General features: G+C 43.1%; 1 protein-coding gene across 6 annotated transcripts in view; it reads right to left on the bottom strand.

Moving 5' to 3' along the window:
* Brwd1 (bromodomain and WD repeat domain containing 1) overlaps positions 1–17,666 on the bottom strand; it is a 94,381-nt gene that overhangs the window by 36,248 nt on the left and 40,467 nt on the right. For all 6 annotated transcript variants that reach the window (XM_028879935.2, XM_037209612.1, XM_037209614.1 and 3 more), the window contains 7 exons: positions 16,148–16,373; positions 13,699–13,887; positions 11,725–11,908; positions 9,239–9,332; positions 8,501–8,632; positions 2,724–2,818; positions 766–955 (listed from right to left, as the gene is read on the bottom strand). In XM_028879935.2, coding sequence (XP_028735768.2) covers positions 766–955; positions 2,724–2,818; positions 8,501–8,632; positions 9,239–9,332; positions 11,725–11,908; positions 13,699–13,887; positions 16,148–16,373 — 1,110 coding nt within the window. The remainder of the gene's footprint in view (positions 1–765; positions 956–2,723; positions 2,819–8,500; positions 8,633–9,238; positions 9,333–11,724; positions 11,909–13,698; positions 13,888–16,147; positions 16,374–17,666) is intronic.

Raw genomic sequence — 17,666 nt, 5'->3', positions numbered from 1 at the left:
CAGCCAAAGCTACACAGAGAAACCCCGTCTAGAAAAAACAAACAAACAAAAACCCACATGACCAAGCTTGGGAAAAAGAGGGAGCCCCAAGATGCCCTGGATGTACCCAGCCAACAGACCTATGACTCAGGAAGAACCTACATTCCTGACCCACCAAAGTAAGAAATGAGAAATACCCATTCTTATACCTAAATGACAGGGAATGTGTTACACAGGAAGAGAAAACAAAAACATCTTTTAATAATGACACTGGCATGAGACAGTACCTACCAGGCACAAACAAAAGAAATAAAACATTACTATAGTCATACGAAAATATGAAGACAGAAGGCAGTGGTGGTGCACACCTTTAATCTCAGCACTCGAGAGATAAACATCAACAATTATAAAAAAGGAAAACCTTAAAAATATTTGTTTACAAAAATAAAACACAAGAAAAGTTGAACTAAAGACAAGAGCCAGGCTGGAGCAGGGTAGCAATGGAGAACTGTTCCACGATTATAAAGTTTAACAAGCAAGACTCTGTAGAGGGTGAAATCTGCAAAGTCAGGGAGGGTACTTAGTGTACCGTCACACACTTCACTGAAGATCAGTGCAGAGAATTTATCTGTGTGAAGTTTGAGGGCCTGGGTTCAATCCCAGCACCAAGAGAGACAAGAAATGCAAACAAACAGAAAAACAGAAAAGAAACAAAACAAACCCAGATGTGGAAACACCACTGCCTAAAGTGGAGGCACATTATCTTTAAAGGTTTGTTTTTCTTACCTCCCTTCTAGGCTTGCTTGCTTTCTTTCTTTCCCGCCGTCTTTTTGGAGGAGACACGTTCTCCGTAGACATTTCGTCCTCTGAACTACTGCAGAATCGGGTTACCCGACGGCGACAGGACATCCTTAAAGGAGGCTGCAAGTGGATTCCCGTGTCGGCTGTCCAATCCGAGTATCGCGATGAAGAGTCACTGCAAAAACACAAGGTTTTAAATTGCACAGGACCACAATGTAAGCAAACAGGTCACAGTAGGACCGAGGGACTAAGGAGAGAGCATGGAGAGAGGAAAATGAAAAGCCTAGGTTTAATTTGACCATCCTGCTCACACTACCAGCAAAGACCAACAGATCATAGATGACAACAAAGATGGACAAAGAAATCTTCACCAGCTCCACCAGATGCTCTTCAGGACTAGGGTTCAATTCCCAACACCTACATAGTGGCTCACAAATGTCAGGAACTTTGGTTCCAGGCGATCTAATGCCATCTGGCCTCCTTAGGGAATAGACACGCACACAATACACAGACAAACATTGAGGGAAAACACTCCCGGGGAGGGGAGAGGAGGGGAGGGGAGGGGAGGGCAGAGGAGGGGAGGGGAGGGGAGGGCAATTCATTCACCAACAATGGGAAGAAGGAAAGCACATGGAATGTTGTTTAACAGCAACCCAAGCTAACTCCTGAAGGAGCTTCTTATTTTTCGAGGACCTGGGGATTGAACTCATGGCCTTGGGCGTGCCAGACAATTATTTTACCATCAGAGCTACATCTCCAGCCCTTTTCTTTTGTCAAGTACCCTCTAAAGGAGAGCTGAAGAAGTGATAACTTCCTCAGAATGCAAAGCAGAGTTACTAAAAATCATTAAAGGACCCTAAGAGCTCCAGCACCTCCAAGATACTGGTGGACACTGATTCATACACCCTACCTTGCAGCACAAACCACCAAAGGAAACATCAAGTGAAACCAAGGGAAGCAAGTGAATCACAAAAACAAACAAAGTGATAGACCCTGACAGGCTCTCAGCCCTCAGAGAAGCTTCGCCACACATAGGGGTGAGGGCTTTGCTGCACCTCTCGAGCGCTTCACAACGTACTCAGTTTTGTTTCCTGAGACAGGCTTCTCTGGGTAGCTCTGGCTGTCCTGGATCTCGCTCAGTAGACCAGGCTGGCCTCAAACTCAAGAGATCTGCCTGGCTCTGCTTCCCAAGTACTGGGATTAAAGGCGTGTGCTACCACCACCCAGCTAAAATATTTTTATGTCATGGATGCTCCACAATTCAAAGAAAATTCTTAAGAGAATAAAATAGGGCTGGAGAGATGGCTCAGAGGTTAAGAACACTGGCTGCTCTTCCAGAGGTCCTGAGTTCAATTCCCAGCAACCACATGGCGGGTCACAACCATCTGTAATGAGATCTGGTGCCCTCTTCTGGTGTGTAGGCATATATGCAGGCAGAACAGTGTATACATAATAAATAAATAAATCTTTAAAAAACAGAATAAAATAATGCACATTCTTGTGCTCTAAGATACTACTGAGATCCCAGTCACAACAGAGCAAAGGAGACAAGAAACGAGGCAGAGTACCACAGAAAGAGACAACAACGGCAGGATGATCCGTGTACTATGGATAGGGGCAAGCTTCTGGGCAGGGCTAAAGAGTTTGTGTGGAGGAAAACAACATGAGAAAAATGGAGGCTTAATATCATACTGAAACCTGGATCCTATTTAAAGACATTTTAAAATATAATAAATAGGTAAGATTGCACACAGACTTGAAATACTCATTTTAAATGTCGCTTTATCATGTACCAGGTACTTAGTGTGCATTACTACACATGGTGAGGCACTCCAGGGCATCCTGTACAGTCCAGAGCTAGTCCAGGATTATTCTCTGGCAAACTCGGTCTACGAACAGCAGTGACCACACTGATTTCAGGAGGTCGAAACAGAGACAGATACCTTGACGTCTCACTGTCACTCTCGCTTCTTCTGTCACTTCTCCATTCGTCATCTTCTGAAGAACAAGAGCCTTCACTCTGATCACACGAAGTCTCCTAGGTGTGAGAGGAAAATTCACATTTGACCCCACAGGCTACGAGTCATAAAACTGATGAATCATCCCAACAAGACTAGTATACCTAAAAAACTCAAATCATTAGCAGAAGCGTAACTAGATAAAACTAAAAAGCAGGCCATGTTCACTAAACCAATGAAGGGCTTTTTGAGGTTTTGTAGTTCAGGCTGGCCTCCCACGGTGTAGCAGAGTGGCTTTGCATTTCTGGCACTCCTGGGGTCACAGGTGGGCATCGCCAGGCATGACTTCCATTTATTATTTCATGTGCATTGGTGTTTTTCCAAGGGTGTCAGGTCCTCTGGAACTGGAGTCACAGACAGTTGTAAGCTGCCATGCGGTTGCTGGAAATTGAATCTGGGTCCTCTGGAAGAGCAGTCAGTGCTCTTAACCACTGAGCCATCTCTCCAGCCCCAGGCCTGGCTTCTAAATCTTTATTTTTATCAAGGTATTTTCCAAAGAGAATCTGTGAGGCTGACAGCCACCACAGTCAGAGAAACAATGGACTGTGACCTGGGCTTTGTGCTTCCGACTCCAGTACTCAGTGCCACGTACTGAGGTGCGCATGGCGTACCTAAGTGCTGCTGGCTTTCGACCCCTGAGAAGGGACGGCTATAGCTTTCCACACTGCAACTTCCCATTATGCAACCTTATTAACCAAGTGACGGTCAGGTGCTTTCCCATTTAAAAAAGGATTGTTTTTCTTACTACTCCATTTCAACAGTTCTTTATGTACATTGAATGCAAGTTTTTTTTCCTCAAGTATTTTTCCCACTTGTGGTTTTGTCTTTTTATCTCATTACATTTACCTTTTCTGGAGCAATTCTGAAATTTCCACTTAGTCAAAGTGATCGATTTGAAGACTGCATGTGAAGTACCCTGCAGTCTCTGAAGACACTTACATTCTATCTTCAGCTTCTACACATTTTAAACTCTTTTTGTATTTACATTCAGTTTCTGACTCATTTTGAGCTGTTTTTTCCCTTCTCCCCACAGACAAGGTCTCAGCCTCAAGGATCAGCAATACAGGCATGTACCACCAGATCCAGACTGAGTGAATGCATGTGAAAGATTAGTTGCAGAGTGGTTTTGTGGGGTGTGTATGCCCAGCTGTTGTTACATGAGTACTCACTTAAGCACTGAGTTGTCTTTGCTGGACATCAGCAGACCACTGATCTGTTTGGGATCACCTTGTTTCCCTAATTGTTAGAGGAATTCTGTCATCGGTAAGACAGCCTATTGTAAGGAGCAGCTTGGCCCAGAGAGCGGAGTTTTTAATAAAGGGGACGTGACCAGAATACCCAAATAAAAACCCAAGCAAGGCGAAAAACTCTCTTAGAAAGTGGAGGAGCTGGCAGCGAGACAGAAAAAAGTGGGCTTGGAGAGATTTTCCATCCCCCTTGGGAAAGGGCAGCAGCTGATAGCTGGACCCCCAGTGGGAACAGTGGAGCAGCTGGTGACATGGCCCAGATCCTTCATTTGTCTTATAATTATTGTGCGTGGATTTTGCCTATTAATAAAAGGTAACGCATTCCAGACACCCTGACTTTCATTGGTTCTTCTCCCAACACCACTGTGTTGAAAACTATAACAAGTCATAATGACAGCCACGGTCAGTCATTTATTTATGTTCTTCTGCAATTTTATGTTAGCTGTCTTGGATTTTTCTTTCCTCCAAACAGTTTGCCAATATATACAAAAGTAACTTGCTGAGATTTTAACTAGAATCATACTGATGATGACAGAAACATACTGACAAAGATGTGAACCAATAGAAACACTCCTTTCTTGCTAATGAGAATGCAAAGGAGTGTAGCCACTTTGAAAGACTGTCAGTTTGTCACAAGCTAAACAGGCTCATCACACAATCCCTGGTTTTCAAAGAAGCTCCAGAGGTAACAGTTTATAAAGTTCCCAACAACTTGCACACAGATGCTTACAGTCTGCATGTATAATTGTCAGAACTCAAACACCAAAATGTTACTTTCAAACAATGGAATGCTGAACTACGATAAAAATGAATAAGCTATCAAGCTAAGAGAAGACAGAGAATGTGTCACTGTGTGTTGCACAAGGCGCAAGAGTACCACGGAAATGAAAGGCAATACAACATGTGAGGCTGACTGATATCCTGACAGGTATTCATCAGAGAAGAGAAACGGTGTTTGTGACACCCAGATGGGGTACACGCTCTAAGTCCCAGGCACTCAAGAGGCTGAGGCAGAGGGGACACAGCTGAAGTCAAGACTGAGTAACATTGCTTTTGCTGCTGCTGTTTTCAAGGGGCCAGGGATGTAACTTAGTTGGAAGAATGCTTGTCTAGCAGCAGGAGTCCTGGGTAATGTCCTCAACATCATCACTTAAGCCAGGAGAGGAGTTAGTAGCAAAGGGCCAGGAATGAAATGTCATCCTGAGAGACACAGTTTGAGACAAGCCTGGAATACAGTAGGCACTGTCTTTAGTAACACTTACCAACAAACCTGACAACTTTACTTCAAACTCCAACACACACACACTGGGGAAAAAAAAAACAGAATCACCTCTCTCAAAATGTACCCTGAAGCGGGTGGTGGAGGAGAATCGGAGGCAGAGGCAGAGGCAGGCAATCTCTATGAGTCTGAGGCCAGCCTGGTCTACAGAGTGAGTTCTAGGACAGCCAGAGCTACACAAAAAGACTCTGTCTTGGCGGGGGGGACGACACGGGACGTCCAGACCCAAGTGGTGGCACACATACATTCACACACAGACATCTATGAAAATAAATACTTAAGTCGGGGCGATGGTGGTGCACGCCTTTAATCCCAGCACTCGGGAGGCAGAGGCAGTCATTCTAAATGAGGTAGACATGATTATGACCCACAGTTTACCTTACTTAACTGACATAAAAACTGGAGACGTAATAGATACTTTATACTATTCAGAAGGGATGATGAGGTTTATCAAAAATGACCTCAAATCATGAAGGGTTAAAAATATGAACAAAGTACTATAAATACAAGTGAAAAAATACTCAAGATAAAAGTTACAATAGAATAGCAGCGGACATCAACAGAGGAAGCTCTACTTTAATGAGTTATTAACTAAATTCTCACAACACTTAGAGACAGGCTAGGATGAAGACAGGCAGGAGCACAGACAGATGAAGACATCTGATGTGGAAACTGTGCTCTATGCCTGCATCATGAGTATGCTAACTCTAACTGCAGTGCAGGAAGTCCAGTGCCCTAGTCTGGTTTTCACAAGCTCCTCTACCTCCCCAAGGCAGGCACTTGGTACACAAAGCTCCTCTACCTCCCCAAGGCAGGTACTTGGTACACAAAGGCACATGTACATACAGGCAAACACACATAAAGGAAATCTTAGAAAGTCTTCTCAAATTGGGGGGAGGGGCGCTCTGGTAAAGTGCTCTCAGAACACGCATGAAGCCTTGAGCTGGAGCCCCAGCACCACGTACAGTGAGCACAGTGGCACAGACCTGAGATCCCAGCACTTGGGAGACAGAGGCAGGAGGACTACAGGAGGTCAAGGCTATCCTCTTGGCTATACACCAAATTCAGGACGACAGACAGACAGACAGACAGGGGGGCTAGTTTCTGAAAAGAAAACGTCAACTATCTCTAAGTAATCATTAAAAGTCAAGCAGTAGGATTAGACAGACCTCTTACATGCACCATAACAAGGGATAAAACAGAAATCAGTAAACAATTCAAATTTTATTTATTTATTTATTTATTTATTTGGCTTTTCTTCAAGACAGCGTTTCTCTATGTAGTCCTGGCTATCCTGGAACTCACTCTATAGACCAGGCTGGCCTTGAACTCAGAGTTCTGCCTGCCTCTGCCTCTCAAGTGCTGGGATTAAAAGGTAACCACCATATTTCCTCACATTTTAAACCTTCATGTTCCAGCGATACTACCAAAGGTATGTAAAGACTACCCTGCCCACAAATACAGGAATGATTCTCAAGTAATATATCTGATGAAGGACATTCCTGGAATATGTAAATAACAGATAGCAGTAAAACAAATTTGAAACAGGCTATAAATTAGATTCTCTCCAAAGATTTAAAACACTCTCCAAGTGAAGAAAAAGACCTTTGACTTTCTAGAGATTAGACAGATGAAGATAGGAAGCACAACAGGCCGCCCTCTAGCCACTAGAGAGCATAAGTGAAGTGGGCAGTTTAGGATGCACAGATGCAGCGCGTGAGCTCATAACCAAGGGTGGAATGTCAACGATGGACATACAAACAGCTGGAAAGCATACACAACTCAAATATCCATCAGCTGAGAAGTAAAGAAACAAAATAAGGTCTACAGCCATACACTACTATGTTACCAATATATGTTTTAGGCATGAAAGTACTATGTTACATGATAAAAAGCAGAAAAACCAGTAACCAAAATCAGTTTGATTCCAGAATACCCAAATGCAGAAACAGGAAAACAACAGATAATGTAGTACAGGTTGGAGAAAATGGATACATGGTACTTTAATGGTAAAAATGTTTAGATATTCTTATATTACATGTGCATATGGTATGTGATTTTGATAAAACTAAAAATCTCAGTCAGGCAGTAGGGCGATGGTGGCCTTTAACCCCAGCACTCTGGAGGCAGAGGCAGGTAGATCTCTGAGTTTGACAAAGCCTGGTCTACAGAGCGAGTTCCAGGACAGCCAGAGCTACACAGAGAAACCCTGTCTTAAAAAACCAAGAAAAAAAAAAAAAAGACAAAAAAAAAAAAAGAATCTCAGGCAGGCATGGTGGCATGTGCTTGTCATCTCGAATGCAGAAGGGTGAAGTCAAGGGTGACAAGGCCAACCTGGAAACACCTCAGGAGCCTACCTCAAACTTCCCGACAGAAACAGAACAGAAAGCCAAATCAAAGGCTGTCCTGTCATCTCAGACACCGGGGAGGGAGATGCCTGAGCTCAGGGACTCCAGGCAGCCTCCACAGCAGAGCAAAACATGTTTTCTTTCTCTGACAGCCAACCAAGGGTCCAAACCAACCATGGGAAATGTCATCTTCATCTATGTGTCATTTTCACATAAATGTGAATTACATTCAAAATAAAGAATTTCACTCAGGCTGGGCAGTGGTGCTCACAGTTTAATCCCAGCACTGGAGACGCAGAGGCAGGTGGATTTCTATGAGTTCCAGACAGCCAGGACTGCACAGAGAAACCCTGACTTGAACCGGGGGGAAGGAGGGGGGAGATATGTTAATTCAAGATCAGTGAAAAGTTTCAGGGGACAAAGGGTGCGCTTGCTGTCAGGCCTGATGACCTGACTTGGATCCCCAGAACCCACATGTTCTAAGCAGAGCATGACCTGCTACAAGTTACAATCTGACTTCCACAAGCACACCATGGCATGCTTATACCTACATCTATACACAAAATAAATGTAAATTGTTTAAAGAAAAAAAATAGCAGATTAGGACAAACTCAGCAGAACCTGTTGGCAAAGGCCTGCAAGCCAAACCATGCCTGGAAGACTCTCCTGAAGATCAAAGTGTTTTAGAAGTGCTACTGCCATGCCTGGACCTACCACATCTACCATGTCCAGGTCAATACCTAACCCCAGAACACAAGTACATGTGTATACGCAACAGTGAGAAAACCCATGTAAGACATACAATCTTCATGAAGGCCTTCTACTCACATGTCTAACCGAGCCTGAAGATTCATTGCCAGAGGATAATTCACCCCGGCCAGCATTTCTTCTACCATAATTTGCGTATTTACGCCTACAAGTCCGTTGTCTAGACTGGGGCACCAAAATCACTGATTCTGACTGAAACAAAGAAACATGAGCATTATCAACAAAATGGGCATTGTATGGCATTAACTATAAATGGCTTTGAAGGAGACAAAGATTTGAAACAAATTTGTCAAATACTGTTTATTCCGAGTTGTTATTTTTTACTTTTAGTTCCTTAGAGCACTTTAAAAAACCATAGTAGCTCACCTTTTTCATAACTACCTTGTAAGTTACCATGTCACCATTAATGGCATAAAGCCACCATGAACAGAGTTTCACAGGCTGGGATGTGACTACCAAGTACAAGCCTCAGTCAGGTTCAACCCCCAGTACCCCACAGACCTGGAGTGCTGGACAGACCTCCACGGCATCTACACAAGCTATGACAGTGGCTCCATCAGAAAGACAGCACACATCAGCTGAGAAAGGACAGGAAGAGAGCTAATGCACTGGTCACTAGACGATATCAACAAGGATCCTTCAACGCTACAGAACTGCGTACTAACAATAAACACGTCTATGGTGGCTCTAAACACCCGACCACAGACCTCAAGCTATCGATACTATACTTTTAGAAAGCTACTAAAGTTTTTATAAAGAACACTGAATGTTAATTTTGTGATAAGGAGAATCAGGTACCTTTTGTGAAAGCTGGAAAGACTTCTTTTTCCTCCCTATTACATACAGATTTCTCTCCTCTTCGCCTTTCTCAATGCGAAAATCTTCCAAACGCCTGCAAAATAAAGTGTGTGGTGACAGAGGCTGCTGTACTGACAAACTGTAAATCACTACACTACAGCTTTAAAAACCATTCAGTTTATCAACCTTGAAAGGACACATGAAACGATTAATCTTAGAAGAAACATGGAGCTGGGCACAGTGCCCCTCCATCACTTGGAGGCTGAGGAAGAGCATCCTCTCAAGGCCAAGCCTCACTCAGGCTGTGGAGCTGAGGTCCTACCTGAGACACACACCCCAAAAAAAAACTGCCTAGAACTTGACATTTTATGTACTTTTACTTTTGAATATTATTAAAAACAAACCTCAGTGATACCTACTTATACTCAAAACAAAAATATTCATTAATTTGGAGTGGTCCTATTAGGACCACTTCAACAGGCTATCTCATTTCAGGACTCTGCCATAATTTTCAAAGATCATACTTCCTTTCTGTAAATAAATTAAAAGCAACATGTTTCTATGCAAATTATTCAACTCCAGTTTTGTATCTCACATTAAATAAAAACAGCAGTGCTGTTCCACTCCTGTAAGTGCACATAATTAACAGTGCTCAGGAGATGCTTTAAACAGGACAAATTTCAAACCGAAGAGCTTGTTACCATGAGTTTAAAAATGGCATTTGTATTCTCTGTGGAAAAGACTCAGGTCTCTTGATTCTAATTTAAACACTACTGAAACATCTGGCTGGATGTTTTTAACATCTCGATGTAGGAAAGGCTGGTGTCTTAACCATGCTGCCTATTAACAATGTGCAAGGGACAAAAACAGATTTCAAAGGAACATTTTTTAAAAAGTAAAACAATGGAGGGAGGGCTTTTTTTTACTGGGTATGAGTGTCTTGCCTATACTTATACATGTGCACCACATCTGAGACCCTGGAACTAGAGCTACAGGTGGCTGTAAGCCATCATGAGGGTGCTGAGAATCTAACCCAGGTCCTCTAAAAGAGCAGCTAGTGCTCTTAACCAATGAACCATCACTCCAGCTTGAGATTCTGTTCTTTTTAAAAATTTGAATTAAAACAAAGCCGAAGGGGGAAAAAAAATTTTTTTTTTTTTTTTTGGTTTTTCGAGACAGGGTTTCTCTGTGTAGCTTTGGAGCCTATCCTGGAACTCACTTTGTAGACCCGGCTGGCCTCAAACTCATAGAGATCTGCCTGCCTCTGCCTCCCGAGTGCTGGGATTAAAATAAATTTTTATTTTAAAGATCAAAAAAAAGGATTTGTCCAGTTTTTCACAGATCTATGTTACAACTGCATGATTAAGAATGCTAAGAGGAGGGCTGGAGAGGTGGCTCAGTGGTTAAGAGCACTGACTGCTCTTCCAGAGCGCCCAAGCAACCACATGGTGGCTCACAACCACTTGTGATGATCTGATGCCCTCTTCTGGCCTGCAGGGACACATGCAGACAGAATACTGTATACATAATAAATAAATAAATCTTTAAAAAAAAAATTTTAAGAGTGAACCTCGCCGGGCGTTGGTGGCGCATGCCTTTAATCCTAGCACTCGGGAAACAGAGGCAGGTGGATCTCTGTGAGTTCGAGGCCAGCCTGGTCTCCAAAACGAGTTCCAGGAAAGACGCAAAGCTACACAGAGAAACCCTGTGTCAAAAAACCAAAAAAAAAAAAAAAAAAAAAAAAAAAGAGTGAACCTCTCCTGCCAAGCGGTGGTGGCGCACGCCTCTAATCCCAGCACTTGGAAGGCAGAGCCAGGTGGATCTCTGTGAGTTTGAGGCCAGCCTGGGCTACAGAGTGAGTTCTAGGAAAGGCCCAAAACTACACAGAGAAACCCTGTCTCGAAAAACCAAAAAAAAAAAAAAAAAAAAAAAAAAAAAAGGAACCTCTCCTTTAAAAATGTAAACAAGAGACCCTGATCACATTATTACCTAAATCATTGACTCTAGCCACAAAACATCAATAGGTACTGACATACTAAAACTAGGTTAGGTGTTATATGTGCCTTGTAACATAATTTACAACATCCTTGCAAAAAAAAAAGAAAAAGGTACATTTGAGACAGCTGGCAATTTCAATACTGACTAAATCTTTGGTTATATGGAAGAACTGCTTATGTTTAAAGGTATGGTAAGAGAAAATAATGCTTGACTTTTAGGAACACATGCTAATTACCTAGAGATGACGCTATGGGTCCTGATTTCTAAATAACACTGAAGGGAAATGGGTGTCTTCAGAGATGAAACAGAGTTCACTACACAACAATGCTGGGAAATTAAATTCTGAATTCTCTCCACAATTAAACTGCTCATCCATTACTTAAATGTACCTAAATGGTTATTCCTACATCAAGTGGGATACAAGGTTATCTGCAAATAATCACATTACAACATTCTCCTGACAGTGAAGAAGGTGTCCTTCAACAGACCTGAACATGCCTGGTGGTGCCTCAGGAACAACCACTCTCCGCTTCCAAGCCTGCAGGTCACGCTCTGTGGCAATTTGACTCCGGGGAGCATTTTGATGCATCTGACGAACACCTTCAACCTGCCCACTCCGGCGGAGACCAATGTTTGGAGGAGACTGAATGTCTAAACTCAGTCTTCTAAAACCTAGGAAAAATTATCAGGAAATATTTTTCAAATATTTCAAAATTATTATTCACTTAACACACACATACACACACATACACACACACACACACACACACACACACACACACACACACACACACACAAATAAAAATAAATTGGGCTGGAGAGATGGCTCAGTGGTTAAGAGCACTGACTCTTCTTATAAAGAACCTAAAATTCGGATCCCAGCACCACATCAGGCAGCTCAGAACTACCTGCACCTCCACAGCCCACTTTAGGCCTCCACACGTATTCACACACACATGTAGTAGGAGCTGTGTGAGCCGTGCCCTGAAGCACTGCCCCTAGTAAGGTGACAGGTAACTGTTATACCTGCCTATGACCTTGAGGTACATGTTCCTGGGGCGTGGCCACTTAGGGACCATTAAGACCTGGGATGCATATACGTTGCTCTCTCTTCACTACCTCCTCAAGGTTCTGGATGCTGGAACCAATCAGGGCAGAGCTCTCCAGAGAGCAGTATTGGACCGTGCCTCACCCTTCCAGGATCCAGCGACAAATTCCTTTATTCTGTCTTGTAAGTTAATCCCCAAATAAATTCCTCTGGTCATTAAGCAGACTCCATGGATAACAATATAATCTCAATACACACATGTACACACATGCATGCACAGACACAAGAGTGTGACATGGCATGCACTCAACACAGACCCCTAAGTAATAAATAAAAATGCATTTTACACATATGAAGTACTAGGGCAATGCCTGGGACCACGGAGAGTGGAACTTGACAGGTAGGTGATGGCAAAGACAGCTAAGAGACCAGAAGACAAGGCAACCTCCTACGTGCTAAAAGCAGTCTAGTGCAATGTGTGGCCTAATCTTCACTAAAGAACACACCTTACATACAAGTATTTATATTAAAAATCACTGGCAGTCACGTGTTGGTGGCACACACCTTTAATCCCAGCACTCGGGAGGCAGAGCCAGGTGAATCTCTGTGAGTTTGAGGCCAGCCTGGTCTACAGAGTGAATTTCAGGACAGGCAGGACTGCACAGAGAAATCCTATCTTGGAAAAAGAAAAAATAGAACTAACCCTCATTAGTATGCAGTGATTCTTAGAATAGAACTAAAAAGGCAAGGTGCAGAAAAATGTAAACATGTTTCGTGCCTGTTCACATGGTAACCTTAGACACATCAACACTGTTTAGTACTCCTGCTTACAATGTTTGACTTAAAAAAAAAAAAATCTAAAAAAAAAAAATCAGACAAACCCAGACAGAGACACAATGTGTAAAACAGCAGGACTTGTTCCTTCAAAGGTACTATGCTTTTAATATAAAAGCCATCAAGGAAGACAACTGCTGAGATGAGGAACAACCAGTGTGAAATGAACAGTCCCACTAGGGGCATCCCTCTGCACTAGTCACCAGGTAGGTCTCTCAGCACACAGAATGAAGGACTACGTTCTTCTAGCTTACCCTTAAACTCTGATTTAAGAAGAAATTAAGTCTCCACTCAAGTAAGTTTCCCAAAAGACGTGAATGTCAAAACAAGGAGAAAGGCTGAAAGTACTTTTCCTTTAAAAATATTGCTGTTTGCTCTCACGAAACACACAGACTCCATTTTATAGCTAAGAGGGCTGACAGCCTTTCACTCTATTTTTTGAGTAACAAAGCAATTTTAGAACACTAGATGCAGAACTATGTTGCTCGTGAGTTTCTGCAATGCGTGTCCCTAGCGAGGACTCCACTTCTCTTCATTTCAGTACTCTCGTGCTAACGTCAAAGATGCCACTTGTACTTACTCCCTCTTCGGGGTGTTTCTTCCCCATTGGAAAGTCCATTTGCAGTCACATCCTGATCCAGTCCCAGTCTCTGGTCTTGCTGCTGCTGCAACTGTCGAATCATCCCATCAAGAACACTGGATTCAGGGCTTGCTTCACCACTGTCGTTGGTCTGCAGGCTTATGATCTGTTCAATCACCTCTCCGTCACCTGCAAAGTCATCCACTAATCTGTCATCATGATGCATCGGAGCAGAACAACTACAAGCTTCACTAGACACATCAACAGGGCTGGCAGGAAGCTCAGCGGTGGAACACCACCCAGCACTGAACAAGACCCTGATTCCAGGCACCCTGAACAAAGGAACACAGAAAGCACTACGATAAACTTCTTTTCAAAACATAACCTAGGAGGAGAATACCCTACACACAGCAGGTGAGTGATTGACTCAACAGAAGGGTTAAAATCAAAGACTGGAGATACTAAGTCACAGAAAGTCTTCACGTGACGGGTGGACTTGCTGTAACTGCTGCGTACTGTGTCCCTTATTTGTACACACTGTGCTCCACTGAAAGCTGCTGTCCAGACCTGGGGTCTAAACAGCCAACTGCCTGGGTGGTGGCCCAGAAACTAGAAGCTGTGACATTTCTTCTGTCTCAAGGAAAAAAAAGATGGCCTTTTAGTCTCCAACAAAAGACAACCAGTCTCTATTTGCCCCAGAGGTTTTGAGAGGTATCTTAGTGGGTAGTGGAGAGTGAAGCATTTCTTTTCTTTATGATACTGTTTTTAAAAACCCAGGGTCTTCTGAGGGCTAGCCAGGCCAGTGCTCAAATCATTGAGGTATTCCAGTGTAACTAGTACCAGTAATTATTACATCAAGCTCACAACCATGTTTTTAAAGTACCTTTGTTTTTCAAACAATGCCTTTCAGAGGGTGGAGGTAAGAGTTCATGGAGGGTGAGATCTTGACTCAAAATCAAAGACTGAGAAAATAAAAGACAGAGTCTGTGACCTGAAGTGCTTGCCTGCCTGCCTAATCAAGACCTCAAATGAATCCTGAGACTAAAAGAAAAAGTCAAAAAAGTCACAAAGGACAGAAAAGACTAACAAATAGGAGGAATATGACAAGCCCAATCTCAGTCATACTAATGACACTAAATCTAACAGTCACACACACACATAAATAGGTAAATCTTAAAAACTCATCCTGCAGCCAGGCGGTGGTGGCGCATGCCCATCCCAGCACTGGAAAGGCAGAGCCAGGCAGATCTCTGTGAGTTTGAGGCCAGCCTGGTCTACAGAGCGAGCTCCACGATAGGCACACCAAAACTACACAGAGAAACCCTGTCTCGAAAAACCAAAAAAATAAATCAACCAACAAACAACAAAACACTAATCCTGCAAAACACTAACATTTGGAGACCTAAAAAGTATCAGAAGTGCTTGTATTATTCTTTGAATTTTTCCAAAACTTAATTTTTCTGCCTTTATATATTTGTGTGTTCATGGGCACATAAGCAAGTACAGGTGCCTACAGAGGCCAGAGGCATCAGACCCTCTGGAGAGCACACCATGCTGTGATTATGGAAATCGGGGTAACTAAGTTGTTTCTCTTTCCACCATGTAAGCAACGGGTATAAAACTCAGGTTTATCAGGCTGGACAGCAAGTACCCTTACCTACTGAGCCATCTCTCCAACCCTCAAAAATCACCAGGTAACACCAAAGCAACCCCAGTAAGCTACAAGGATGACCCCAGCTAAGACTCCTAATAATAATGGAGAGGGTGCTTGAACTGGCCCTCTAGGTAATCAGATTGGTAATCTGCCCTAATTGTCATCAGAGATACTCTATCCAGTAACTGATGGAAGCAGATGCAGAGATCCACAGCCAAGCACTGGGCTGAGCTCCAGGAGTCTTGGTGAAGAAAGGAAGGAGGGATTGTATGAACCAGTGGGGTCAATGATGGGGGAACCCACAGGGGCAGCTGACATGAAATCATAGGAACTCATGAACTCTAGACCAACAGTTGGGGAGTCTCTATGGGATCAACCTAGGCCCTCTATGTGTATGACAGTTGTGTACCTTGGTCTCTCTGTGGGGCTCCCAGCGGGGATATTACGACCTGTCCCTGGCGCTTAGCTGGCTTTTGTGAGTCTGTTCCCTATGCTGGATTACCTTGCCCAGTCTTGATGCAAGGAGAGGAGCTCATTCCTGCCTCAACTTGATGTGCCATGCTTTGCTCAAGCCCATGGGTGGCCTGCCCCTTTCTGAATGGAGACAGACTAGGAGTGGAAGGGGACCAGAGGTAGGAAGTGTGGGTAGCCCCAGGTAATCTCAGCACGCCTACTGAAGCAGGAGGATAGCTCCAATTTCAAGTCCTGCCTACTCTACACAGGCAATTACAGACAAGCCAGAGATAAACCGGAAAACCAGAAAGACAGACACAGAAAGACGGAATTTGCACTTACTTGTGGCCACATAGCCTAGCTGTGGAACCAAATGTTCGTCTGCTGAGTTTTCTCGACCTGGTACTAATCTCTGGTACTTGGTTGGATGAGGGTTTCCATCTACATCCACCAAGAATGGTGGGGGCATGAGATGAGGTGCCTGTTGTGTCTGCTCATCTAAGACATAGTTATTGGAATCTCTTATCAGTGGTCGGTAGTCAGTATGGAAAAACATTTGATCAGGAATCTATGAAAGTAAAGATCATGGAATGACATATTGAGATTTTTATTTGTTAAGGACAATAATATTAAAAGTATTTAAAACTAGAAGCAACAGGAAATTAAATAACTATTTCCAAACTACCTCTCCAACTATTCATTTTATATACTACAAGAAAGCATTAAAAATTACCTTTTTGATCTTCACCAACCCCACATCTGACAGAGGATTATCTCCACAGTATATAAAGAACTCAAGAAACTAGACATCAAAATACTGAACAGTCCAATTAAAAAATGGGCTAAAGAGCTAAACAGAGAATTCACAAAACAAGAACTACAAATGGCTGAAAGACATTTAAAGAAATGCTCAACATCCTTAATCATCAGAGAAATGCAAATCAAAACGACTCTGGGATACCACCTTACACCTGTTAGAATGGCTACGATCAAAAACACCAATGTCAACCAATGTTGGAGAGGATGTGGAGCAAAGGGAACACTCCTCCACTGTTGATGGGAATGTAAACTTGTACAACCACTGTGGAAATCAGTATGGCTGTTTCTCAGAAAATTAGGAATCGAACTACCTCAAGACCCAGCCATCCCATTCTTGGGCATATACCCAAGGAATGCTGATTCATACCATAAAGATACATGCTCAGCTATGTTCATAGCAGCACTATCTGTAATAGCCAGAACCTGGAAACAACCTAGATGCCCATCAATGGAAGAATGGATGGAAAAAATGTGGTACATATACACAATGGAGTACTACTCAGCAGAGAAAAACAATGAAAGCATGAAATTTGCAGGCGAATGGATGAAACTAGAAAAAATCATCCTGAGTGAGGTAACCCAAACCCAGAAAGACAGTCATGGTATGTACTCACTCATAAGTGGATTCTAGATATAAAATAAAGAACAATCAGACCACAGCCCATAGAACCATAAAGGCTATATATATAGTATGGAGGTCCCTAGAACGACTGTGGCTTATAATAAATTTCAGTTTTACTCAATTATTGAAAAAAAATAGCCAAATGAATGGAAACACATGAACTATGAACCAAAGGCTGAGAGGCCCCAAACTGGATCAGGCCCTCTGAATAGGTGAGACAGTTGATTGGCTTGATCAGTTTGGGAGGCAACTAGGCAGTGGGACCAAGTCCTGTGCTCATTGCATGAGTTGGCTGTTTGAAACCTGGAGCTTATGCAGGGACACTTGGCTCAGTCTGGGAGGAAGGGACTGGACCTGCCTGGACTGAGTCTACCAGGTTGATCGCAGTCCTCGGGGGAGGATTTGCCCTGGAGGAGGTGG

Source organism: Peromyscus leucopus, chromosome 12 (assembly GCF_004664715.2).
Source record: "Peromyscus leucopus breed LL Stock chromosome 12, UCI_PerLeu_2.1, whole genome shotgun sequence".
NCBI lineage: Eukaryota > Metazoa > Chordata > Mammalia > Rodentia > Cricetidae > Peromyscus > Peromyscus leucopus.
Note: the sequence above shows the minus strand (reverse complement) of the source record. Positions and strands in the feature narration are given on the sequence as shown.